Here is a 27,977-nt window from a genome sequence, read left to right on the forward strand (position 1 = left end):
TTATTATTATTATTATTATTATTATTATTACACATATGTAAATCACCAAGAAGAATACAGCCAATGTTTCAAATGCACAAAATTATCTAGTTTCTATAGAACAATACACACACACACACACATATAAAATTCAAGAACAACATTATACACCATGTTATTTTAAATACGTAAGATTTCAAACAGCTTATTGCAGTCACTCATACTTCCATACAGTTATTCACATTTAAGGCATCTTAGATCCTAAGCTGCAAATCTTCACTGTGTTCTAATTTATGAAATAGCATTAAGCTGCGCAGTCTAGATTCCCGTTCTCCATCTTTCCACAAAATAATGAAGTTATCAGCAGAGCATGTTGCCAGGCCATGTTCAGTGAAGAACAGGAACATCTGCAAGGAAAACTATATTGTCAAACCTAATATATCCAGTTATTTGACTTTTTCTATACACACACACATACTTAAATAAGATAACACCCTCTCCAACATGGTAAACTCAAATTAATGCAAGTCCTTCAGAAATCATTTATATGGACAACAAATCAAACTGGCTAGTCAAAAGAAGGAGACAAAAAATAGAATGGTAAAATATACAATGTAGGGCAGCATCAAGTGTTGAGCCACCTCTGTAGACCAGTGGTTCTTCATCCTTTATTCACAATGAGGCCCCTTTAAATATCTTTTGTTGCTGGGGACCACAAAGACTTAAGATTAAAAATCTTAAAAGTGCATCAAATGCCTTTCCACAAAGGAAGGGGGGCACAAACTGCACCTCATAAGATCCTTAGTACAGTATAACATTTATATAACTCCAAGGGTGAGAAGAGCATGAAAAGTTTTGCACACCCTTCTTGTTTACGTTAATCATACATATCAATTCAAGAAAATTACTGTCAACTATGACCCTGCCTGCTTTCCAAAATCAGATGAGACCGTGTCTTTTTGGTGTAGTGGTTTTCTTTCGTAACCTACACCTGGGAGAGGCCATTTGTGGGAATGAGTTCTACAAGGAAAAAGAAGTGGGCTCTGTGCCCAGCCCTCTCAAGCCTTGACCAACAGGATGGGCACCCTAGTAGTTCACCTTTTTCCAAGCCCCTCTGTAGAAAGATTGGAGCAATGCTGCTGCCAGCAGAGCCTTTTCCTTTTCCCCTCCTCCCTACCATTGAGGTCCCTATTGCTGGACACCACTGTGGCGTCCTGCTTGATCTGCTCCAGAACCAACTTGATCATCTGCCTATTGACATGGGGTACTAAGATGGCCCGTCCACAAAGAAAAAAAGGCAAAAGTTGCACCCCACAAATAATGTGAACAAAAAAGAAGGGCATGCAAACCTCTTCATAGTCTTCTCATCCACTCCAGCCCTTTCAGGCTGCACTTTATGTGACTCCAGTCTAGAAAGGCTTGGGGGCGGGGGTGAGAGGAGTACAGAAAAGCTCACACACTCTTCTTTTTTTTTGCTCGTCCTTGTGAGACACCACTTGTGCCTCCTCTCTCTTGTGTTTTTTTTTAAATTGACGTCTCCACACTCTTCTCACCCACTGCAAACCTCCTGGGCCAGAACTGTTACGATTCCAACCAGAAGACCTGGGGTGGGCAAGAGAAACATGGAGAGGTTCATGCACCCTTCCTTTTTTACTTATGCCACTCAAGGCTCTGATAGGGTCTGGTAGTGGTGCTGATGGAATGGCCACATAAGACTGAAAAGGAGGGGACAGAGCTCTGTCGGCAAGCAAGAACATAAGCTGGGCTGTTCTACAGGTTTCTCCATTCTCCTTCCCCAAAGATTCACTCCTAACAAAAAGTTTGTGTGTGTGGGGGGGGGGGGGTGTAATGGATGTGTGTTGGCACATATCATGCATTCCACTCAATCTCCATCTCCACAGGCAATTTTTTTTGTTTTTGTTTTTGTTTTTATTTATATACCACTATTCCAAAGATCATAGCGGTGAACAGCAAGTAAGCTAATTTGCCCCCAACAGTCTGGGTACTCATTTTAGCGACCTCAGAAGGATGCAAGCCTGAGTCGAGCTTGGGCCCTTTTGCTGGTCTTGAACTTGCAACCTTGTGGTTTTGAGCGAATGGCTGCAGTACAGGCATTTAACCACTGCGCCACCAGGGCTTGACAGACTTGAAGCTGAACACTGGAAGAGAAGGCCCATGGCAGAACTCATGGTGCCTGCATGAGAGAGGGAAATGGTCAATCACAGGATGGGAGGGAAAAGAGAAGGTGCCTGAGCAGCTGATTTCTCCGACTCCCTCTCCTTTTATCTTAGATTCTAAGAAATGTTATGAGCTTTTGCAGTTCAGACTTAGAACTTTTAACTGTAAAAGCTAGTAAAATTTCTCCAAGCCTTCATGGACCCTCTGTGAAGTGACTACAGCCCCCCTGGGGATCTGGGGACCATAGATAAATAACCACTGATCTAGACAGAGATTTAGATCTAGAAAAAGATGATGTTCAGAGGTTTTTACAAGGAAGTCGGTATTGCTGCTGTTGATGATGTTGTATGCCAGAACCCATCTTTTCTACTGCCAACCTAGCCCTGAAAAGATAATCCATAACATTGTAGGTCTTCCAGTTAAACAGGCCCCTCTCCATCAAACAGTAAATCCTTGATGTGGTTGCTGGTATCTTCAGAAAGTCCAGCAGAGTGTAGCCAATTGCAACTGCCTCTGATATTACTTTGGAAGTGCAGTTAGCAGAGTGGCAAGCTGACTGTATGTATTGCCCTGCCAGGGAATGGGCTTTCTGCTAGAAGAGCAACAATGCATTTCTTTGATCCTCAGGAGATCGGGGATGAAGGCTAACTTCTTCTCCCATAAGAAGCATTTGCAAGCCAACATACATGCTTGCATGCTAGTTGTCTGTATTGCAAAGACCGCTGAAGAACAGTTTGGCAGACTGACTTGGCAGCGTTCCCACCAAGCCACTCAGCTCTAGAACATTCCTACTTGGTCTCTGCAGATGTAAAAACCCATTTGTGTGAGGCACAAAGACCATAAAGAAGCAGTATGTTTCACAATTACAAGAATGACATCAACAGTTTGTTACAACACCTGTACAGCTGAAGAATGGCCAATCAAATCCCCAATAAGATCCAAGGAGAAAACAGTGGTGCTTTCTGGTGTCTTTTTAGTTATGTGATTGACTTGCTTGTTTGTCCTTCCAAATCCCCAGATACTGAAAAAACCTGGAAGATAAACAATGTTAAAATAAAAATTAAAAAGCATCGTGTCAAATTCGCATTCTCAGATCTTGTCCTGCTTAGTCCCCACTCTGACCATTGCAAACATTCTCTAAGAACTGGGCATCCAATCAAAGGACATCATGTTCTGAAAGCAGACTAGAGCAGTTTTTTTCCTGTGTCTGTTTGTATTTGTTTCTGCTACTGTTCAAACAGCCACAGTAAGTCGCCAGCCAAATGAAATAATAATTCCAAAATGTAACAATAATTTTTATGAGACCAACTTAATGAACGAGAAAAAACAGCACTATAGATGTCAGGTTTTAGTCTTGCTTCTAACTGCCTATTTACATTTTCTGTTGCTCAATTCTAAAACCAAATATTGGCTAGAAACACATTCAAAATAGCTCTTTTTTGCTTTCATATAAATAATACACAGGGTATGTCTATTTTTATGTGTAGAAACACTGAAAGGACCATCTATGAAGCTCTCCAAATTTGTCTCTCACTTTTTTATGCAGCCAATTTTCACTTCATGGATACAGACCTGATGGAACTGGCTCAGCAGTAAGTTGCTGCTTCTCTCTTAACTCCCATATTCGAACACTGCCATCTTCTGAACAGGAGATTAGCTGCCTGGTAAAACCAGATCCAGTATTATTTACACACAAATGGAAAATTCTGCAGAAGCTTATTTGTCCAACTGCACAAAACCAAGGCATACTCAAGATTTAGTATGAAGGCTGATACTAAATATGCTTTGAATAAGATATCTCACTGAGCTCCAGCTCCATTTAAATCAGTGTGGATGACTCAGGTGTCACCAGAAGGCTTTGTCAAAAGGTTTGCCTATTCTGGACAAGGTAAGATTCCTTATAAAAGGATCAGGTACAATAGTTTCCTTAGTATACACTTTTGCTGCTGGATCCTCACATGTTTACAGAGGTCAGGGAAACCTTCTTAGGCATGAGCCGCTTTTGTCTGTTTCAACAGACATACGGCCTCAGCCATTCTTGTTTTGGAAACCTCATTTATTGACTACTATATACTCCTGGAACCAGTGCAAAGTGCTGTGAATGATCTTTAAAGCACACATGGCTTGTTGCCTGCTTACTTCAGCAACTTCTCCTTCCATAAGTCTTCCTATTTCTTCATATCAGCATGGGAGGCATACATACTGTACTAGATTTTACAGAAGTGAAAGCAGCAACAGTATGTAACAGCACTTTCTCTGTCATAGCACCTGTGCTTTGGAACACATAGCTAGACACAACTCTACTGACATTTCAGTTGCGGGCCAAAAGTAAGTACTATAGGAAGCGCTTTTAGGATTGGCTAAATGTTTGATTTCATTCTGAGAACTGTAAAAGCATTTTAAGGGTTTTTTTTAGTGTACAGTGCACTACAATTTTTCATGTTGTTATTCTGATTTCCTAACATAACAAATAAAAATAAAATTCCATCTACTTTTACAACTGCTTCAAATGATTTTCAGATATAAAACTCCATAAAAACAGGAATTGATCTAAGTTTTGTAACATTGTTATCATGACCTGAGATCTTGACCTTGATATGTGTGGTATTAACTGATAAGTACAAGACAGAATCCAAAAAGCTACATAAAGCAATTCACACATGCACCAAGTTTTAAAAAAAACAATAGTTTTTTTTTTTCCTCTGCAGAATCTTGTATCTTCCAGAAGACTCTCTGGATTCTTGTTGGGATACAGCCAGAGATTTCATACACACCAAATTCTTTCAACTCACATATAGGGCAATCTGAATCTGGGTCATATGTTATAATCAAGAATACATTAGCATGGTGTGCCAACACCACCAAGTTAAAACAATACGAAAACGGAACAATGTGTGCTAATTTTCAAGTCAAGTTCTAGTGTGACTGGAAACACTTAAATCACAAACAAAGACATCTGGCATGTTAAACTATGTGCGTGCATACTATTTGATAGTGAACATCAATTCCATCAACAACATGGAAATTTAAGAAGTTAAATCTCTGATATAACTGTATTTAATTCAGGTTATGGACAGCTTATTGTCCTTTTTTTGGGGGGGGGGAGAAAGTGTAATTCTTTTAACATAATGGTTGAAATAAGATTTAGTCATAATTAATACAATGGTGTGAATCTGGACTTGGAGTACACCCACAGTATCTTAGTTATATTAGTTAGTCAATGGGACTATGACTAAGTCCTACTGAGTTCAATTGGTGTACTCTGACTAAACCTAAACCCAACTCATCATGTTCACTAAACATAATATTTTTCTTTTTGCTATCACCTCATCAAAACCACAATAGCACATTTAAAAGAAAATTGCATTTCAAAAAGGGCAATTCAGTCTAAAGACTGAATTTTTTCTTACTGCAAGAACTAAAAATGGCGGGGACAATATTTTGGAAGGGTAGGTAGAAGAGGAAAGAAGATAAAAAGTATGCCCCTATTCATCTTTTTGATGCTTACAGTGCAAGAAAAAGTGAGTGTAACTTGCACCTGTTTGGAACTGTTGTAATGTGCAGAACAGTGGAGTCATGAGCAGTCTTCTGAAAGGCAATCACACGCTTCATCTGAAGGTTATACACGTATATGCCCTTTCCAACAGCAGCAAACACACACTGGAAAGAAAATGTAATAGAACCTCATAAGAAAACAGACATATTACATGGTGTAATGGATTTCTAGTAGAACTGTGACACTGTTACTTTTCAGTCTAAGCCAAATGACTGGGAAGGTAAGCAGTACATAGCCCTTTAAACTGTAATTACCAGTATAATCACACACAAAGAATGGTACATTATGCCTAAATTCATATAAATGCTACAATCCAATTGCTAGTGACATCCAACAGTACAGGCAATTGTTTTTGTTCCAACCTCTCTTCAAGGGCTTTAGAAGATCTGCAAAAACCTTGTTCTCCTAGGCCTTTCATGGCTGAGTTGGTCAGTTTCATCCCATTAGGCCCCTATGGTTTACTGCATGAAACCAGTTGATTACTTACTGGTACTTTATTTTATGGGGGTTTAAACTGTATGCATATTTTGTTACTATGCTTAAATTGTCTTTATAGTCTTTTATAGTGACCTGCTTTGAGTGTCCTTGTGAACAGAAACATTACCCAGGAGCCTGCATAAAGAGACATACGTCTAGCATAAAGTTACACTGCCATAGCTACATCTCCTGGTGCTACTTCCTCCCCAAATTCACCTTTTAAGCAACACATCATCTACACACACATCTACAACATGGTCATTTCTGTCACTGAAGAGCAGGGTGAATCAAGGCCAATGCATCCAACTATTTTCCTGTAACTGGGTGCACTGCAAATGACATCTGCAAGAACCTCCTGGTATCCTCAGATGTCCCTGCAGATAATGCCTTTGCAGTCCATCCAGCTACATGAAAATAGCAGCATCACTTCAAAGATGGGTTTGGGAGGGGGGGATTTTGGTTGTTGGACAACTGGTAAAGAATGTCAACCATCATTGTGAGCAAAGAAAATTGGTTAACTATCAGCAAAATAGCTGCACCATCTCGGACCTTGACACCATGACTAGGACCAGTTTACTGACACTTAGCCACCCAAATTCAACAGAATGATTTATGCAAAGTAGTAAAGTAGGCATGAATTACCAGTAAATATGATTAGCGTGGCCTGCATGCTATGGGAAACAAAAAGAATGCTGAAGCAGAACTACGGTCAAACTTTTGCACTAATGAGAACAAATGAAAACTAATGTCGTTCAGGAATCACATTTGTCATGGTCAGAAGGTTATATATCAAACGCTCCAGACTCACTGAATAGACCCTTCATTTAAAAAGTGGGTTATTAAAATCAGCAAGTTAAAGATAAGATTTTTGATAGCCGTTTACTGAGGACTGATTAATCAACATTGCCATATGAAATGTGAATAATAAAACTTAATACAAAATGAAAACCCAAATACATATTAAATAAGTGTTTACTAACCAGAAACAGAAGGGGAAATGTACTTTACAGATCTTTTATATCATAGAAGTTTTTACCTCCTCATCAGAAGCTAAATGTTGAACTGACACTTCATTTTGACTGTGTGATAATTTAATTTCTTGTTGTGGGTCCACATGAAGAGATGCATCCCAATTGCATTCATAGGCTTGCATAGTCCAGTCCAATGAATCCCAAACAATCAGCTCTCCCACATAGGAGCCAGTGGCAAAAATCAGTTCTAGGTACCAAAAACATATCGAACACAATTAAAACAGATTTGAAAGACTGAAATGATTTTTAAACCCTGTGTGTAGCATTTGAAGTAAATCAGTGGCTTTAATAAATAGCCATGCTTTTATTTGGTATCTAAATGAAATCAGCTTTGGTACAATCAGGCCTCCACAATTGGGTGCCAGATCTAAGAAGGCCATCTCCCATGTCTTCACAGTGAGTATTGATTTCATTGGTAGGGTACAGAGGAAGCAGGCCTCAATCCTCAATTTTTGTCTTGTTTTTAAAATTGTTAGAAGGGCTGTGGAGCATTCTGCTACCACAGGCTACTGACTGATAATACATAAGGTAACCATAGCCTGCTAATGGGCCACCATATGGTGCCATCATCAAACATCTGCCTGTAGCTTCATCAGCTCCCCCGCATTCCCCTCTCCTGGAAAAATACAAGCTGCTAACAAATAACAATTCCACATTCTTTATTAGAACACCACAAAAGACCAACATAGGCACTTCTCTTCCCACTAATTTAACATCCTACACCCTTTCCTAGAATTAGGCTTTGCAACAAAAGCATGAAATTAGCCACATTAATGCTAATAAAAGTGCTGGGGGCGGTATGAGGACTCACCAGAGCCTTCCCCACTGTCTTCCCCTGCACTTGGGTAAAGTGAAACAATCAGCACAGGTAGTGGTTTTGTATTTGAGGACAACAATTTCAGGAGAACTCCAACCCCCTTTTTAACTGGATTGGAGGTCACTTCTGGTTCTTATTTTTTTCCAGATTATTTTAGCATTTGAGGCCTAATTCAGCCTAAAAAGTCCAAGAAGCCAAAATATGTTTGCCAAGGCTTCCAAAGCTGCCTATCCCTGGCCTACAAGAATATCTTTAGGCTTGCTTTCCCATCTACATATACAGTGGCTCCTTGTTATCCACTGGAGGTTGTTATCCCTATGGATAACAAAATCCGTGAATGCTCCCCTTCCCCACCATCATTCCCTTCTCCTTTTGTGTCATGTCTTTTTAGATTGTAAGCCTGAGGGCAGGGAACCGTCTAATTAAAATAATAATTGTAAACCGCTCTGAGAGCCTTTAGGGCTGAAGGGCCCTACTGTAAGTAAGTAAATAAATAAATAAATGCTCAAGTCCCATTAAATATAATGGCACAGCATAATGGTGTTCCTTATATGAAATGGAAAATCAAGGTTTGCTGTTTGGAATTTATACTTTTTTGGAATATTTTCAAGTTGTGGATGCTTGAATCCATGGATAAAGAATCTGTGGATAAGGAGGGTCAGTTGTATCTAGTCATTTTTTGGTAGTCTGAATATAAAAGAGAAATAGGGATTATCTACCCCTTCAGCTGCTGTTCAACTGCTACTCCATGCAACCCTAGCCAGCATAACCAATGGTTACAAATTTTGGTAGATGCAATCCAACCTTCTTTCTGGCTGCCTGGAGAGATTTCTTCCTTGTGGGATGGGAAAATATATGTATAATTACTATATCTAATTAGCTGTTTTAATCCCTTGAAAACCCAACAAAAGAAAATTAACACAAATTCATTTTCACAACTGAAAGAGACAGCCATCAACAGGCATAAGAAAGAAGTTAGGAAACCAGTGTAATTTTTAATGCCTTTCCTAAAGTGGAATTAACAACTGTGCTACAAAGTAGTATCTTATCCATAACTTGGTGGAATGTCGTGAATGCTGTTCAGCCCACAGCAGTGCTTCTCTTGCAGCGGAACCCTACTTTCACACAGAGTCCTTTATGGATGGAAGTCATGATCTGTATTATAAAGGCCTCAAAACTATGAGAACCAGTGCTCTGTAGTGGTTAGACTAGGACAGGTGAAACCCTGATTCAATTTGGAACTCAACCATGAAGCGCACAGCATGACCTTCAGCTAGTCAAACTCTCTCATCCTAACCTACTCACATGGTTATTGGGAGGATACAATTGACATGAGAGAGAGCCATGCATACCGCTCATAGCTTCTTAGACAAAGGATGTGATTAAAATGTTAACACAAGTAACAGCTGTTAATGTTAATACAACCAAGGGAAGTATTAATGGTATCATTCAAAAACTTCCTTCCAGAATTAGATAAAAATTTAATCAAAAGCAGAAAGCTTAATTTGTGCAAAGAATGCTGTTACAATGCATTATAACAGAAAGTTTTACCCTAAGATACTTTAAAATAATATAAGTCCATTCAATCTGAGAAGTTCCCAGAACTTTTTAAAACAAATCAACTTAATAAGTTTTAAAATGTAACAAAACCACTATTCATATTTGGGGGAAAGTGAAAAAACAAGAAACGGTGAAATAAAAATATATCATTATTTACTAACAATAAAATTGACAGCACTCTTACCACTGACACTGACCAACGATACAATATTGTCTTGATGGTCAAGAAGGCGTTTCACTTCAAAGACATCCCATTCAGTTCCATCTCTGGAAGTTTTCAATCTAAAAATTACTTAGAAAAAAGTAACATTTCTAAAATACAAACTATGTCTAGAAATATTTTACAAATGGAGCCTGCAACAAATTATTGCGTCAAATTCTATAGAAGAGGGAATTTCAGCAGGTGTTGCCAAAGGCACAACCAAGTAACAAGCAGCATCTGCTTAAATTCCCCCTTCTACAAAACCATTTAAGACACAGAAGCCCTCTCCAGTTTACACTCTGGCAACCTTAGTGAAGATACACTTAATTTCATTGTGCTTTGAAATCATAATTTCTATAAATGTGTTTTATCAAAATAACTTCTTGTGTGCGTTTTAGTTCCATTTATGTGTGAAGGGCAGAACATAAATACTTACTCAGTTCTTTACCAACCGCTGCTGCCACACAGTTTTTTGGTAGTTCAATCATAGCAGTAATATCTTTCAGGCAGAAAACAAAAAATATATAATCAGATGATTGCTTATGAGTAGTTACCACACAGTTACCATTATTTCTAGCCAGTTATGGAACATTGTATCCCACATATGAGATCCCATATCCCGGATCTTAATTTTTCCTAAGAAAAATATTAAATCTATGAAGTAGAAAATTAAGCTGTACAAACTTACTTTTATTTCCATAGGACATAGAATATTTGTGTGAAATAGTGTCATGTGAACCAATTTGTGCTTGCACCAATGGTATTTTCCATTTCTCTCCTCCCCCTTGCAATCTCCCCGCCCCACTCAGTATTATCTGTGGGGGTCCTCAGTACTCTCCCCCTTCTTCTGATGGAACAGTTTCCATAAGTAGGATGGGCTAATTGGATATATCCCCGTGTTCTGCTTTTAGTACAGCATGATGTCTGTTCTTCCTTGTAAACAAAAACGACTGGATTCTAAAGTGCAAAACTTTTTTAACCATCACAATAAACTCATTGACAGCCAGCGTGGCATAGTCGTTTGAGTGTTGGACTACTATTCTTGTTTCAGAGTTCAATTCCCAGCTCAGCCATGAAAGCTACTGGGTGACCTTGGGCAAGTCACATGCTCTCAGCCTCAGTTTGTAATGGAACACCTACTCTGAACAAATCTTGCCAGGAAAACCCCATGATAGGGTGGCCATAAGTAAGAAGTGACTTGAAGGTACACAACACACACACGCACACACACAATCAACTCAGTAAACATTTTTAAGCACAGTTGGTTAAAATGTTAAGTGCAATATGTATCTTTAATGTATTTTACTTCAGTATTTCAAACTTATATTGTGTTTACAGTCTTAGATAGAAGCTCTTATTTAACACTGATCATCCTAATACAAGCATACCTGGAAGGGTCTAATTTCATTTCTAAAGGGATATATATATTCATTTGGTAATTAATATATACCTACCCAGCTCACTTAAGTTAACATACAGTTATTGAAGTTTGACATACTCTAAAATTCATAGGGCACAGGAGGCTCCAAGTCTTCTTAACTCAAAAATTATTACATTGACATTTTGAAAATAGAGGTCAACTTTAATATATGTTATCTTTAGAATTAAATAGACTTTGCCAAGTTGATTTTGTTTCATTATATAGATCCATTTCACTCACATTTTAGCTGCTATAATGAGCCATTTACATTTTTACCTGCATCAATAAGATGACTTGTCTTACACAAGAGATCTAATTTTCGGTTCCAAACACAGAGATCACTCCCTCCTGACAGCCATACATCTAGTCTTTGAAGAACTGTCAAACACTGTAGAGCCAAATTAGACAATCAGATGAACACTCCATAACAAATTTCATCAGGGAATTTTCATGCAATAATGTTATCAAGTTTACTTAGTAAGAACTACATCTGGCAACATTATTTTCGCACATTTATAATTAATAAGGGCAGAACAGAAGTGCTTTATGCTTCAAGATGATATTGAAGGAGACCTGCTGCTTTAAGACACAAATACTTCAAAGATTTTACAACAAACAATTTTATCACAAAAGGCAATTCCCCTCCCTTTCATATCATACCCCTGAAAGATATAAGAGAGGGTGACACAGCTATATCAAGAAAAAACCTCTGCTAGTGTGAATTCAAACATCACCAGTGAAGCCTTGGTCTGTTACAGACTGCCAAAATAAAGCTGCTTCGAGTCTCTTTGGAGGTATGCTATTTAAATGATGCATGGGTCCTAAGAGTCCGGAGGTCATGCCAAAGCCACACTCCATTCCTAAGCACTGGAGTGCAGCTTTGGTGCAGCTTCCGGATTCTTAGGATGCATGCGTCATTTAAACAGCATACCTCCAAAGAGACCCGAAGCAGCTTTATTTTGGCAGTCTGTAACAGGCCCTTGTCTCTTGAAAAGTTATGTCTAAATCCAGAAGTCTAAATATAATTTATTATGTTTGTAGAAGTACTTTGTCACCCTGGTCATGCTATTTCAGCATTACTCTGTGACACAAACTGACAGCAGTTAACCAAAACACAAGGACTATTTTGAAGACTAGCACTGAAGTTGTTGCATTCATGGATTCATTCAAAGGAGGAAGACAGGAAGAGACTGCGTTACAAGGAAGTTTACAAGTTACTTTCAGCTGCTTTCTTAACTCACAATATTGTAATTTAAGTAACTAGAAATATGAGTGTGTTTTGCAGATTTCAATGGTGACCACCTTCATAACTTCCAGGATACAATTTCAAAGATGGCAGGTGTTGCTGGGCTGGGAGCTAGAGGCTCCCAAGGTCACGTTAAACTGACAACATGAATGAATGAATACAGTGTAAATGAACTAAGTGATTAAATGCAACCAAGTATAATATGGCCTGATTTGGGAGAAGCCAGAAAAATATGCAGGCAACGTGCACCCTGAGAGCAGAATAGATCATTTGAAAATTCAGGCAGCCCATAATGACCCAAAATATTCAGGGGAATTGTAACAGAATTGCAGTAAACTGAATGCATCCAATACCCAACATCAGTGTAACTTCCATTTCCACTTACCTTTACAGTAGAATGAAAGCAGGATACTTTGTGAATTTGCCTGCCACTATCACAATCCCATACCTGTTTTTATTTATTAAGGACATGTTTATGTATATAAATCCAGTGTTAGAACTCTAAAGATGGAGACACACACTTGAATAATGGCTTAATTTCTATGGCCTTGATCCAAACCTTGCCAAATAAGCAGTGGGAGGGATGTATGTACCACATTTTCCTCCTATATAAAGGTGGAGGGCATGCACTGGAGAAGTAAATATACAAGAGCACTTGACAGAGATCCCTTCTGTGCATATAGCTTGTAGCAAAGGACTCTATAACTAACCCCAGCAGCCTTTTTATACCTGAGATGAAGGAAATCTGCACTCTTTCAGGTTTCCTCAGGATGATGTGTTGATAGACTTGGGTTAAGAAAATTAAGCACTAGCACTCCTTTGTCACGTCCTGTCTCTACCACAGCAGTCACCATCCATTGGTCTGCCTAGCTCATTTCTTTATTTCTTCTATCAAAATGTTGCCCAATGATGTTCCCATTAAAGGATACTACAACAGTCCTATCAGCAGCTGCTGTCAAAATCATGTGGCATTTTTCTTCACAAGTATCTGACAGAGGAAAAGCTGCAAGAGCTGTAATTTTTTGTGTGTGCGCATGTAGCTCAAATAGTTTCTCTCCAGTCTGAAAAACAGAACAAAACTGATAAATGAAAATAATAGAAAATATAATGAAGAATAAACACAAATAATTGGAATAATCCATTAAGATGTGATTTAAGTACAGTGCGCCTGCATCATAAGCGGCCGTGATATATGCAGCTTTCAGCATACGTTGGAAGCTGTGCTGGAAAAAGCCATGGTGCGCCCCGGAAGAAATAATGGGGCATGCACCATACCACACCGCAGGCATGAGCCACATTATTTTTAATGGGGCTCCAGCATATGCGGGATTTCGCTTATGCGGGGGGTGGGTGGGTTCAAGGACAGATCCCCAAGTAAGGGAAGGGCCCACTGTAATTAAAAGTATGAAATAAAAAGTTAAGGACCCCTTTACATGAAATCAGACCACTGGTCCATTCAATTCAGCACTATAACATGTTTTGGTCTTCACTTCTCAGAAGGCCCAGTCAGCTTAGCCAATGATAAAGGATTGTGGGAGATATAGTCCAAAACATCTGAAGTGCCAAAGGTTCTTTGCCCCATTGGTTACACTTACAACTCTCTGGGGTTTCAGACATAGTCTTTTCCAGCCTTGCCTAAAGATGCTGGAATTGAATCTGGGTCTTCCTACACGCAAAGCATGTTTTTCTACTGAGCTATGGCTTCAATTCCTTTGCAACCATTTGCAACAGCAGTAGCTGAAAGGAGTTATAATTATCTTTCTCTCAATGGTACAAATTATTGAGTTAATAACAATGAACATTATACAACTGAGGCTGTATATACAGTACTCTTTGCAAATTAGCATTTTCATCATTAAAAAATCTGAAATCTGCAAGCAATACAAAATGACAAAATTAAGTCATCGTGTATATATAATTTAAATCAATGACAGGCAACATAGTGCCTTCTAAGTGCTATGGATTATAACTCTCATGCATCTCAAACAGAATGAACAATGGTCACATACTATAGGATTTGACATCCAAACACCCGACCAATATCAGGTTACCAGCGTCAGGCTTAATTTATTCTGTTTCTGCAAGGCATGGGGAAGGATCAAAGATTCAGCTGAATATTCTGCTTGGCTTGCCCCATCTTTTCCACCTGCTTCTTAGATTTCAGTGGATACCGTGGATACACTTTCACACCCATTTTTATGGACTTGTGAGATAACATGTTTTTTAAAAACTGAAAGCTGAGATTTGTAAGATGTGGATTGGTACTTGAGTTTTAATTCGGTGAAACTCCACATACTTCTGACAATGCTACCTTGAATGTGAAAGATGCTCACATTTTTTAAAAAAAATCTCAAAGCATCTATGACTATGCAGTATAACTAGGAAGAAAGCTGTATACTCATTAGATCCTAGGATCAACAGCCACATCCTGGCAAGGTGACCAGTAACTGAAGGGAATATGTTTTACACCTGCCTGTCAGAAACAACACTAAGCTCCCTGGAACGGTAGCCACAGGACTGCAGAGCTGCAGTGTATACTAGCTTAGTTCATCAAGTGGCTATACCTTCTGTTTCTCAAAAAATACATCAAGGCAGAGAGAAACCAGTCTGGTCTATACACCAGCCAGGGGAGGAACAGCTTCAGAGAGTTGGTTTGTCTTTGTCTGCCAGAAAGAAGATTGTCTCTAAGATCCTATAGTAGGGTTTCTCAACCAGGGTTCCTTGGAACCCTAGGATTCCACAAGAGGTTGCTAGGTCTGCAAGACTGTGATTGAAAAAAGGTTTTTAAAAAAATTTAAATGTAGATAGTATAGTAATTTCATGCAGTCGTTCCCTGAAACCTGAATATTATTTCAAGGCTTCTCCAAGTAAAAAGGATTAGAAAAGCTGCCCTAGTGCCTAGATATACTCCCCCCTTCTTCCCAATCCTTTTCCCTTTTGTGTCTTTTAGATTGCAAACCACACCCATATGGTTTACAAGTGACAGTGTGGTGTAGTGGTTTTGAGTGTTGAACTAAGACACTGGGAGATGATGGTTTGAATCCCCCCCTCCTGGGCAAATCACACTCTCTTAGCCTCAGGAGAAAACAAGGGCAAATGAACAAATTCTGCCAAGAAAATCTCATGATAGGGTTGCCATAAGTCAGAATTGACATGAAGGCACACAACAACAACCCACAGGGATTGAATTGCTACACAAAAACAAACCTGAACATTCCACAAGCAAACAATTCCATCATCACCAGCTGATGCAAACCTAATAAACAACAAGTAAATTTTTAGAATAGTTAATTTAAAGAAAAACACATCTATTCATATTGAAATAGCCTAAGAATGCTCATTAAAAATAACTCTTTAAATTAGGGCACTGGCAAATGCAGAGGTAAAAGAAACTAATCTTTCAAAGGTATATTTAAAATTTCAAAATTATGTTTGTATTAATTCGCATACAATAAAATGTAAGCCCAACATGAACAAAATAGACTTAAACTTTCCCCCACCCTTCCACAAAACACCATCAGCTACAGACACATTATTTTTTTACAGAATTGAAATCCAAACACCCCAAAACCACATAGTAAGTTTAATTAACATCTACTTAGGATGGTGATTCTTTCTTCACTTCATCCATCTATAAGCCTGAGACACAAGGCCTTGTTTTCTCAATACATCATAAGTTGTCTATTTACTTCTCCTTCCTATTTCAAAGCATTCCATTTATTTGGTCTTTTACCACCTCAAGGGGCTATTTCTTACATTAACGATGGGCTGAAACAGACAGCCCTGAAAGTCTGACAGCCGGCTTCCAGGTGACTTGGGGTGTGGCGTTCAGATGCCACTCACCCCAGAGCCAGCAAAGGGGCAGCTTTTTTCTGCCCGAAATAGAAGCGGACTTTTTCAGCTCCTATTTGGGGTGGAAGCTGGCTGGAGTGGGGCTGCCGCCCCAGTCTGGCTCCCTAGGTAACACTGCACCTTCAGGGTCATCTGTTTCGCCCCATAGTTGTCTATAAGATAGGAACTCATAAAACAGCAATGTGTAGGACTGTGTAATTCAGACTATGACATTTTCAACCTCCCCTGCTTGCAGTGTTGCTACTTGTCATTATTGTTATTATTATGCTTTATTAATATAGTGCTGTAGATTTGCACGTAAGGTGCAAGTCCCTGCCTGACATATAACAGTGTTAACTGAAGTAAATGACTAGTACAAACCAGTAAAAGGGCAAAGAAAACATGCAGTGGCTCAGGACACAATACCTGTAGTGTAAGGATAGTCTCCACAAAACACAAGGACATGAACTCAGGTTTATCTCCTAGTGTGCACTCAGCAGAAGGAGCCCTGGTGGCAAGTGGTTAAATGCCTGTACTGCAGCCGCTCACTCAAAACCACAAGGTTGTGAGTTCAAGACCAGCAAAAGGGCTCAAGCTTGACTCAGGCTTGCATCCTTCCGAGGTCGCTAAAATGAGTACCCATATTGTTGGGGGCAAATTAGCTTACAGTTGTAAACTGCTTAGACACTGCTTAGGCAGCATGAAGTGGTATATAAATGAAGCTTGTTTATCAATGTGATTTTATGATACACAATAGAAAATAATGTTTGTCAATTAAAACATTTTTAAAATGGATGGATGAAGTGGCACAAAACGGAGTCCAAATTATAAACATCAGTTAACAAAGGAGTCTCTTACAAGCTGAATTGAAATCTGAAACTTTATAAGCAATAAAATGTTATTTGTGTGTCATAAACTGGGATTGATTTCTAAATTTTATTGAACAAAGCTATTTGTCTCTCAACATACAGAAGGGCTAGATTTTTTAAAAAAATAATAATTAGAAATATGAAGCCCAGGTTTCATGTGAAAAGCTCACAGCAGAACTATCAATTCCTCAAATGGATTCTTTTCACCAAGCTGGTGTTTCATGGGTCACCTGATTCTTTTCCAGTCATGATCACCATCCTCTATAACCTTGTCTGTTTCCTGGAGGAGCAAGAAATGGTCAAACGAGCAACAGAGAAAGCTATTCTTAAAGTGTGTTATGAATTCAGTCTAGTTTAATGTGTCAAATGCTAGAGTATTACTTGCAATTTTATCTCATTCCAATTTCTGGAAGACTCTTGCTGAGGCTTAGCCTTCTTTAGTGATCTTGCAATCAATATGACCCTCTCTTCATGTTCAAAAACACAAAAGAAAAGAAGTGAAAAGCAGCTGTCTGTTAGGTTGATACAGGATTTATTTAGTATCTTCAGAAACCAATCTGAGAAAATTTTCCACTCACTGGTTTTAGTTGAGCCACCGAGAAAACAAGAAAATCCTTCTGCAAAATTCTCAAAAAGATGATATTATCTAAAGAGCTGAAGCGTGAAACCTGGCTTACAACAGTTGACAAAAATGCAATGAAAGAACTATGAAAACTAAATAAAACCATTTCAGAAACTAAGTAAGAAACTAATGTTATTGGAAAGAATCAAATAAAGTGGTGGTGCCTGGTTTAATACTGCTCTTAATCATCAAGCATATCAGATATTAAAAAGCAGATAAAACTGTTAAAAGAATATATATTCTTTTATTTATTTATACATAAATATACCTTTTCTTTGGTAACTTTTTTTTCTGGCTGTAAAACACTGCATATTTTGAAACTGCTTTGCACTTTTCTTGCACATTTTAGGTATATCTTTAGGAGCCTAACTGCATGAATGAAAACTGAATTCTTATCCAAGGGCTTCAGTATATGCAAGAATCAGTAGGTGCCGCTATTCAGAGTCTGGAAATCATTCTTTCCATGGAATCTTCGTGCCAAGCTTTAGACACAGAAAGACTATGAATCAATTTGTGACAGAAATTTTCAGTATTTCCAGAAATATGTGGCTCAGATTTGTTTGTAGAACATATGCTGCCTCTTCTATAATTACTGGAAACTGGGCAGAAGAACCTCCTGGAAGCAGGAGCATCAGGAAAAGCATCTTCTGCCTACCTTGTTCTGCCAATAAATCCCTGGATCCAAGCTGATGTAGTGAAGTAAAGGCATCAGCCTCCAAAAATTGTACAGCAGTCCAAGGATAACGCTTGCAGACAGTATTGCTTTGGAACAAGTGGAAACAACTTGCAGCCAAATGTAAGATGTAATGAAGAACATAAGAACTGATTCAGTACTGCACTGATACTGCACTGAAGAAAATATACAAGACACAGTCAATGGAGAACCACAGACTGCCCATCACTGCTTTAGTATTTTAACTGCAATGATTTAAGGATTCTGTTTAATTTAAACTCTGTGATAGCCATATGTTAACCAGATTTCAGATAAGGGTTTTGAAGAATTTCCTGTCACCACCTACATTTAAGAGCTACTTTGCCTAGAATGCTTTTAAGAGAAAAAATAAAATATTTTGTTTTAAAGACACCCATTGAAATTTATGGTGTAAAAGAGAAAAATTAGAAAAGTAATATCTTACCTGTAATCATCTATTGCCACTAAAAATCGCACTATATCGTGATGCCCTTTCAATACAAGGAGCTCAGTATAAGGATTTTGTGTTTGTTCTTCACCAATGGGCTGGACAGATTTCTAGAAATCCATATAGAGTAAGAAAAATAAAGGTTTGCAGCTTTTGAATTGAGCAAAGTCACATTGTTTGCTAAGGTGCTATTATACTTTTTATATTTTTACAGGCCACTGAGGAAGACATAGGTCGAAACGCGTCTGGCCTTTTGTTTTATAAATAATTTAGAATAATTTCCAAGTATTTTGGATATTTTATTCACCCTTAGCATTTTAAATCTTTCAGTGGGGTATTTTTAACCCTTTTAGACATTACATTGTTTTTCTGCTCCAGGGTGTTGTTATTCTTTTTTAGTATTTACTAGAACCCTTTGGTGGTTGTGTTTTGTTATATCTTTGGGGTTTTGTTTGTTTGTTTGTTTTTTGGTTACAGGGACTTTGGTTTGTTTGATCCTACCAACAACGTACAGTAACTTTAACTGTAATAGTCCATATACCGTATATACTCGACAATAAGTCGACCTCATCTAAAAGTCGAGGGCACATTTTGGGGCCAAAACCACGGATTTTGATCTAACCCATAGATACGTTGAGGGTAAAACTTAAAGGCACATAACAAATAATATAAAGGATGAAGCTAAAGAAAACCATGCCAAAGAACTTCCAAAATTCTGGCAGCATAAATGTTTGTGCTTTTCCAATCCAGACATTCAAAAAGGTCAGAAGTGGAGCCATTAGAAGGGGTTGGGGCTTCTTTTGGGTGCTCTTGGATTGGACAAAGCTCTTGCCTTTTGCCACTCTACTCAAAGAAAGTGGTTCCTTTTTTTTACCTTATTTGTGGATAAGCCAATCCAGGTTTTGGGAGTCAATTTTTTGACTAAAATTTCTAGACTTATACATGAGTATATACAGTATTAGTGAATCCCTATTTAAGAAAATTATACTAAACCCAACATTTTTCTTGTGTGATTAGAGACTACCAAACATACGAACAGCTTTAAAAGGAGGTAGGTTTTGCCCCACCTGAAATTAAACTCTATCAATAAAATTCTTAAAATGATTAATCGAATTCTAAGAGTGTTTACTTGGAAGTAAGTCTCCTATTTGCAACAGGACATTCCCCATAGTAACTCTGCATAGAAATGTTGCCTTCAAAGTATAACTAAAGTGTGACTAATTGGCAAGTGTTTTATGGTAAATCACTCCCATTTGCACTGAGTTGGATGCCACAGTTAACATGGCATCAATACTGGAGGCAGCCAAGTTACCAGTGTGCCAGGTTGTTTGGATATCTTTCATCTTGCTCACAAGATATGGACAAACTTTGTTGTTTACTGCTGTCAAGTTGACTTTGACTTATGAGAGACCTCCAATTCACCCTCTTATCAACACCTCTGCTCAGGTCTTGCAGATTCAGGCCCTTGGCTTTCTTGATTGAGTCTATCTATCTGGAATGCAGTCTTCCTAGAATCATAGAGTTGGAAGAGACCACAAAGGCCATCTAGTCCGATCCCCTGCCATGCAGAAATACACAATCAAAACCCTCTTGACAGATGGCCATCTAGCCTCCAATTAAAAACCTCCAAAGGAGACTCCACCATTCTGTAAGGCCATATGTTCCACAGTCAAACAGGTTTTACCATCCAATTCTTCCTAAAGTTTAGGTGGAATCTCTTTTCCTGTAACTTGAATTCATTGCTCCGTGTCCTAATCTCTGGAGCAGCAGAAAACAAGCTTGGTCCATCCTCAATATGACAGTCCTTCAAATATTTAAACATGGCTCATTTAAACTTTTCCTACTGTCTTCTACCTTATTGTCTTTTCTAGTAAGTCATGTCTTCTCATGATATGGTCAAAGTATGACAGTCTCGGTTTAGTCATCTTGGCTTCTAGGGATAAATCAGGCTTGATTTGCTCTAAGACCCATTTATTTGTCTTTTTAGCAGTCCAAGGTATCCATAAATTCTTCTCCAGCACCATTTCAAATAAGCTAATTTTCTTCTTCTCAGCTTTCTTTACAGTCCAGCTTTTACAACCATACACAGAATCTGGAAATACAATGGCATAGACAATCCTAATTTTTGTAGTCAATGATATATCTTTACACTTTAACATCACTTGGAAGTAATTCTCTGAATCCTTGCTTGCCATAGCTAGTAAAAGCAGGGTGAATCTGAAGATCTGGATTTTGACAGCAATAAATTACTCCGGAATGGGTGGGTGGGGAATGTCCTTCTTTAAGGGAATAGTACTGTGGCCCTTAGAAAAGAAAATGATTTTAGACATTAGAATATAAACAACTAATATTTGGGTAATAACATTTCCTTTTTGATAAGATTCAGTCTCAGAGGCATGCATGCTAAATTGAAAGTTAATTTTAGGTGTATGCACTTTTTAAATAAGTATTTTAAAAGTGTTTTAGCCTTCTCTTAAAGTGTTTTTACTTGTTTTATCTGATTTTCTGTAAATTGCCTCAGGAAATTTGGCAGGCTGAGATGACAAATAAGCAAATAAATAAGTAAATCCTGGCCACTGCTGGCATGTGGCATCCAACTAGCTTGTCTGGATCAAATTCAGCTCACTCTCCACTGCAGCCAGGACCTTCCTAGTAATAGTCCTAAGTCTTCATATCTCATGTGAAGTCGAAGGATTTCATGGCCAGCATTCATAGTTTTTTGTGGTTTTTTGGGCTATGTGACCATGTTCTAGAAAGGTTTTTTACTGACATTTCGCCAGAATCTGTGGCTGGCATCTTCTGAAGATGCTAGCCACAGATGCCGGCGAAACATCTGGATGAAACTCTTCTAGAACATGGCCACATAGCCAGAAAAAACCACAAAAAACTATCTTCATATCTCCTTTATAGCAGACCCAGGCCTTGCTCCTTTAAGGCTTCCCTGTTAAAATAAAAGAATAACTTTGACTGATATTATAGGTTAGCTCCGAAGAACAGCTTCACAAAGTAGTTCTGGGGAACTGATTTGTTATAATTATCTTTAAACTGTACCTTTTCAGACATTTAATTTTATACAGTGGTTTTCAAGGGAATCGTCCTAATAAGTGGCTTTAAAATACTTGAAAGAAATAAAGTGTTAAATGCCTGTTCAAACAGCATATGTGAATTCTCCATGTATATGAGTGATACGTAACCAAGTGTAATTGTGAACAATGTGCATATAGAAGCTTTGCAGGAGATCAGTCACAAAGTCTTTTTCTGAGGCTGTTGAACTCTCTCCCCATGGGCTTTTATCAGAGGTTAAGGTTGCCCCTTTTTCTATTGTCAGGCAGAATTTTGCCAACTGGCTGGCTGTTGACAAGGGAGCCTTCAATTTTATTTATTTAATTATATCCTGCTTTTCTCATGAAACAAGACTCAAAGTCACAACATGAATTAAAACAAGATAATCTAAAATCTGATAATTTAAACTAATCAAATAAACTACTTTTTAAACTACAACTATGGCCCTGTACAGATGAGCACCCAAGTATGTACTCCGTACGTACTAGGGTTGCCTGGGGGCATCTCTTTTAGATGCCCGCAACCCTGATATGTATGGAGTACGTACAAAATGGCGGCACCCTGTTCACATGGGCACCGCCATTTTGATGTAGTGGATGCCTAGTGTCTGCACGTCGCAGCGCCCAGGTGACGTCGCAAGTGCACCAATGGCGCACTACGGTATCACTTGCGCGTTGCAAAAAGAAGCCGCTTTTAGTGGCTTCTTTTTCCGCCACTGGGAAGCCTCGTCGTTTGGAGGCTGAGGCTTCCTGCTAGCGGAAATGGAGGCAGCGGCAGACTGCCCTTTTTGGGCGGTCTGTACACTGCCTATGTACCTTTAAAACCATTTTAAAATACAACAGTAAAATTACAAATACAGCACACACAGCCCTGTAAAAAGCCCGAATGAATAGCCAGTTAGTCACAAAATGCTTGTTCATATAGAAAGGTCAGCAGAAAGGGGGCTAACCTAACCTAGAGGAAATTCCACAGCCTGGGAGCAGTCACCAAGAAGGCTCTCTCATATGTCCTCACCATGTATACCTGTGACCTTGATGGGACTGAGAAAAACCTCTCCTTTCATTCAGAGCTCAGGCAAGCACATATAATGAATAAGTATAGGTTGAATCTCTCTTATACAGAATTTCAAAATCCGAAATATTCTAGAAACCAAAACTTTTTTCATGGCTGGCCGATCATAGAATCAGAGTTGGAAGAGATCACAAGGGCTACCCAGTCCAATCCCCTGCCATGGAGGAATACATAACCAAAGCACTCCTGACAAATGGCCACCTAGTCTGTTTTAAAACCTCCAAACGAGGAGATTCCACCACACTGAGGCAGCATGTTCCACTGTTAAACAGCTCTTACCATCAGGATGTTCTTAATGTTTAGGTGGAGTCTCAGTTCCTGGAGCTTAAATCCACTGCTCCATGTCATAGTTTCTGGAGCAGCCAAAAATAATCTTGCTCCATCCTCAATATGATATCCCTTCAAATATGTGGGCTCTCATGACATCACTTCACCTTCTCTTCCCCTGGCTAAACATACCCGGCTTCCTACACCTCTCCTCATAGGGCATGGTTTCCATACCTTTCACTATTTTGGTCATTCCCCCTCTAAACAGGTTCCAGCTTGTCAACATCTCTTTTGAACTGTGGTAACCAGAATTTGACACAATATTCCAGATGAGGTCTGGCCCAAGCAAAATAGAGTGTTACAGTTACTTCCCTTGATCTAAACACTATACTCCTATTGATGCAGCCTACAATTGCATTGGCTTTCTTAGCTGCCATATCACATTGGTGACTCATATTCAGACTGTGGTCCATTAAGACTCCTAGAATCCTTTTGCATGAACTGCCGTCAAGCCAAGTGTCACTCATCCTGCATCTGTACATTTCATTTTTACTGCCCAAGTGTAATATCCTACACTTCTTCCTTTTAAAATTCATTTTGTTAGTTTTGGCTCAACTCTCTAATCTGTTAAAGTCATTTTGAATTCTGATCCTATTCTTACCTAATTTAGTGCTACCTGCAAATTTGATAAGCATGCCCTTTATTCCATCATCCAGATCACTGATAAAGATGTTGAATAGCACTGGGCTCAGAACACAACCCTATGGCACCCCACTAATCACTTCTCTCCAGGATGAAGAGGAACCATTTGAGCTTGGTTAGTCAACCAATTACAAATCCACCTAACATTCACATTGTCTAGCTCACTTTTTACTAGCTTTTTTACAAGTATATGATGGGGAACCTTGTCAAAGGCCTTACTGAAATCAAAATACACTACATAGACAGCATTCCCTTCATCTACCAAACTTGTGGCTCCATCAAGAAAAAGTTGTTAAATTTTGTCTGGCATGACTTGTTTTTGAGAAAGCCATACTGTCTTCTAGTAATCGTGGCATTCTTTCTAAGTGCTTACAAACTGTGTTTAATGATATAGTGTCACCTTTGCTTTCTGATTGTTCAGTGTAGGCAATCTTTGTTTTATACACAAAATTGTTTAAAATACCGTATAAAATTACCTTCAGGCTATGCATACAAGCTGTATACAAAACAGAAATTTTGTGTTTAAACTTGGGTTCCATCTCCAAGATTTACATATATGTAAATACAGGTATTTAAAAAAAAAAATTTAAAATCTGAAATCCGAAACACTTCCGGTCCCAACCATTTTGAATAAGGGAGACTGAACCTGTACTACAAATTTTATTTGCTATGTATTTTTGTGCTTTAATTTTTAATTCAATTGTGTTTTTATCATTATAATTTCTGTTCCTTTTTTATCTCTACATACTTTTATCTGTAACTATTTAAATCTTGTGGTGATCCATCTTGAGTCACCTGGGAGAAAGGGAAGATGCAAGTCAGATAACAGGAAAGCAAGAAGTTTATTGTAATTTAGCAATTTGCCATTATACAGATTTAAAACATGGCATATAAAGCATTATAGTATTAAAAAATTTAAAATTGTTTCTATGGGATATAAAGTGTTGGGTAATTTTGTGTACAGCCTTCAGGTTTTGCATTATTCAGCTGCAAAGCATTGACAAGAAATTTAGATGTTCTAAAACATGTATATTTATCAACATTAAACAGCAAAAAACAAACTTTTACAGAATACTACCTAATCTTCAGTGATTTTAACTGTGACTGGATATAATTATATCTAATTTTACTAGAATTGGAACAATCCAAAATCACATGAGTAATTGATAGACAGAGAATCTCAAATGCATATTCTATCCCCTTTTGTGATTAATCCAATCTGCCAAAGGGAGAATGTTTAATCTTGTCTGATTAAAAGATGTTTAATCTCATCTTAATGTTTGACAAATCTGCCAGGTACCTTGGAAGTGAAAGACATAGAGGAATGAAAGGAGCATAAAAATTATTAGACTAACAAACCTTAACCTCAGCTAACTGAGATTGTATTTCTATATCCTTGAGCCTCTGCAGAAAAACAAAAGCTAGAGCAAATTGGGACTAAAATGTAGCCATAATCCTTTGACCATATCATATTTGTTCTTAGTCACCTTGAGTCCCTGTATCAGTAGAAAGGCAGGATATAAATAAATAAATAATAATAAATATCATGAGATGAAGTGACTAATTTGAAAAGACAATAATGCTTGGTAAAGAGCAAGGCAGGAAGAAAAGAGGAAGACCACATTACAAATGGGTTGTTGACTAGATAAAAGAGGCCACAGCAAAGACGCGAGCAGAGCAGGCCTTCAGAGGATCGGAGCACTTGAGGGTCTCTCACTCACTCAAAGGGAGCCATAAATCACAGTTGACTTGAAGGCAAATAATAAGTGTCTGCGACTGAGCCCTACCAGGTGATGTAAAAGACATGCTTTGCCTGGGTGTCTGGATATTATTGACATCATCGTTATTACAGTACATAAATGGATGGTGTAGTACCTTTGAGACTAACTACGCGAAAGAAGTTGTATCATAAGCTGAGACACATTTCAGGAAACAGACCAAGGCTCCATCTGCACTACAGAAATAATCCAGCTTGACACCACTTTAACTGCCATGGCTCAATGCTAAGGAATTCTGAGATTTGTGAGACATTTAGCCTTCTCTGTCAGAAAGCTCTGGTGCCATAACAAACTACAAATCCCAGTATTCCAGAGCATTGAACCATGGCCGTGTTCAACAGAGCACTAAAGCTGGATCATCCAAGCCATTGTATTCCCTGTTACCATGTAAGGATGTGAGCGCTGGACAGTGAAGAAAGAAGATAGGAAGACAATCAACTCATTTGAGGTGCTGGAGAAGAGTGCTGAGGATTCCATGGGCAGCCAAAAGAACAAACAAAGGTCCTTGTACTGATCAGGCCCAAAATACCCCCTAAAAGGCAAGATGATTAAATTGAGGCTCTTGTACTTTGGCCACATCATGGGAAGGCATGACTCACTAGAAAAGGCAATAATGCTGGGAAAGGTGGAAGGCAGTAAGAAGAGAGGAAGACCATCTTCCAGATGGATAGACTCATCAAGGAGGCCATGAGTCTCAGCCTGAAGGACCTGAGAAGAACGGAAGAGAATAGAGGGTCTTGGAGGTGTCTCATCCACAGGGACACCATGGGCAGAGGCCGACTTGAGGGCAGCTAACAACAAAAGTGCCAAGTTGGATTATTTCTGCAGTGTGGATTCAGCCCAAGTCTACGAAAACTGAAGCTACAGGTTCTTCCACAAAACGCAGAGAGATCGTGTAGCACCTTTGAGACACACTGAAAGAAGGAAATTGGCAGCATGAGCTTTCGTAGACTTCAGTCTACATTTCTATTTGTGTATAAATGCATCTGAGGAAGTAGACTGAAGTCTGTGAAAGATCATACTGCCCAACCTCTTTCTTTCGGTGAGTTTCCAAGGGACTACCATCTCTCTGAGGCTGAGAGATTGTGACTTGCCAGAGGCCACCCAGCGCATGACCCCATGGAAAGCAACCTTATTCCACACCGCAACAGGGAACATCCACACCTACGCACACACGTGTTGTGTACCCACGCAGCACTTGTGCTTTTTAGATCTGTAAGTCGCCTTGAGTCCCTGTACTGGGAAGAAGGAGATCTGGCGTATTACTAATCTTGGCAGTTTTAAAGAAGCCATCAAGACGGATCTCTTTCGGAAGGCCTTCCCGGAAGGACTCACTCTCTCACCATTCTACTGTTCCCCAGGTAATCCTGTTGTCCTGTCTCCGTGTTTTAATATTGGTTTTAATGACTATATGACATTTTAATGATTTTAAATTGTTATTACGTTGGTATTGTTTGTAGCGGGAAGGGATGTAGAGGTTTATTTTGTGTTGTATTGTGTTGTATTACCAGGGTTGTACGCTGCCTAGATCTAGAAGGAATGGTGGGGTGAGAATAACATTATTATTATTATTATTATTATTATTGAACATAATGATAATGCTAACGATAATTTCATCATCACAGAAACAGCTTTCATCACCAAACATAATTAATGTTGAATACAATTAATTAAACCACACGTTGATTTCAATGACTATAGCACCGTATGATAGCTTCTCCCTTAGCCGAGTGAGGGAGACACCACTCGGCCAAGGGAACCCACTGGGTGGCCTTGGGGAAGAAAGAAGTCACACTCTCTCAGCCTCAGAGGAAGGCAGTGAGAAAGCCTCCTCTGAACAAGTCTTGCCAAGGAAAGCCATGAGTCAGGAAAGGCTTGAAGGCACACAACAGCCTCCCAGCCTCTGGGCTTCCCTTCCTTCCTTCCTTCCTTCCTTCCTTCCTTCCTTCCTTCCTTCCTTCCTCCCTTCCTTCCCTTCCTCGTTACCTCTGCCAGCCCCTGAGGCTCCCGTCCTCCGCCTCCTATCAGCCACCGCAGCATCGCCACTCCAGCTACATCAAAAAAAGTCACATGACATGACTCGAGGTTTGTCCCTCTTCGCTATCCGTAGTTCAGTATCACCGCCACAAACACCGGATGAGGGGATGCAAGCAGCTAAGTTCGAACAGG

At 38.9% G+C, this 27,977-nt stretch overlaps 1 protein-coding gene across 4 annotated transcripts; it reads right to left on the minus strand.

Moving 5' to 3' along the window:
- Window positions 1-3: 3 nt before the first annotated feature.
- On the minus strand, window positions 4-27,966 carry WDR41 (WD repeat domain 41). 4 transcript variants are annotated; one of them, XM_089494535.1, is made up of 14 exons: window positions 18,925-19,037; window positions 17,548-17,633; window positions 17,397-17,446; window positions 15,674-15,722; window positions 13,396-13,527; window positions 12,852-12,914; window positions 11,497-11,608; window positions 10,237-10,299; window positions 9,783-9,890; window positions 7,227-7,408; window positions 5,666-5,817; window positions 3,730-3,818; window positions 3,055-3,188; window positions 4-386 (listed from the first exon to the last, which is right to left on the minus strand). In XM_089494535.1, exons 1-14 carry the CDS (start codon window positions 18,932-18,934, stop codon window positions 234-236), a joined length of 1,383 nt encoding a protein of 460 aa, XP_089350661.1. In that variant the 5' UTR covers window positions 18,935-19,037; the 3' UTR covers window positions 4-233. The 4 variants fall into 4 exon arrangements, with proteins under 4 accessions (XP_089350661.1, XP_089350654.1, XP_089350678.1 ...); XM_089494528.1 differs by lacking the exons at window positions 17,397-17,446; window positions 17,548-17,633 and adding an exon at window positions 27,795-27,965; XM_089494545.1 differs by lacking the exons at window positions 17,397-17,446; window positions 17,548-17,633 and adding an exon at window positions 27,795-27,962 and having other exon boundaries at window positions 6-386; window positions 5,696-5,817.
- Window positions 27,967-27,977: the final 11 nt, after the last annotated feature.

Source organism: Sceloporus occidentalis, unplaced genomic scaffold, assembly GCF_023333645.1.
Source record: "Sceloporus occidentalis isolate IW3139 unplaced genomic scaffold, rSceOcc1.0.p SCAF_1, whole genome shotgun sequence".
Taxonomy (NCBI): Eukaryota; Metazoa; Chordata; class Lepidosauria; order Squamata; family Phrynosomatidae; genus Sceloporus; species Sceloporus occidentalis.

Coding starts and splice junctions, on each gene's coding strand:
- WDR41 (XM_089494528.1), bottom strand. CDS start 27,848: ATGCTGCGGTGGCTGATAGGAGGCGGAGGACGGGAGCCTCAGGGGCTG. Junction 19,038..27,794: donor AGCCTCAGGGGCTGGCAGAG/GTAACGAGGAAG, acceptor ATGGATTTCTAG/AAATCTGTCCAGCCCATTGG. Junction 13,528..15,673: donor TTTGCTTGTGGAATGTTCAG/GTTTGTTTTTGT, acceptor TCTGTTTTTCAG/ACTGGAGAGAAACTATTTGA.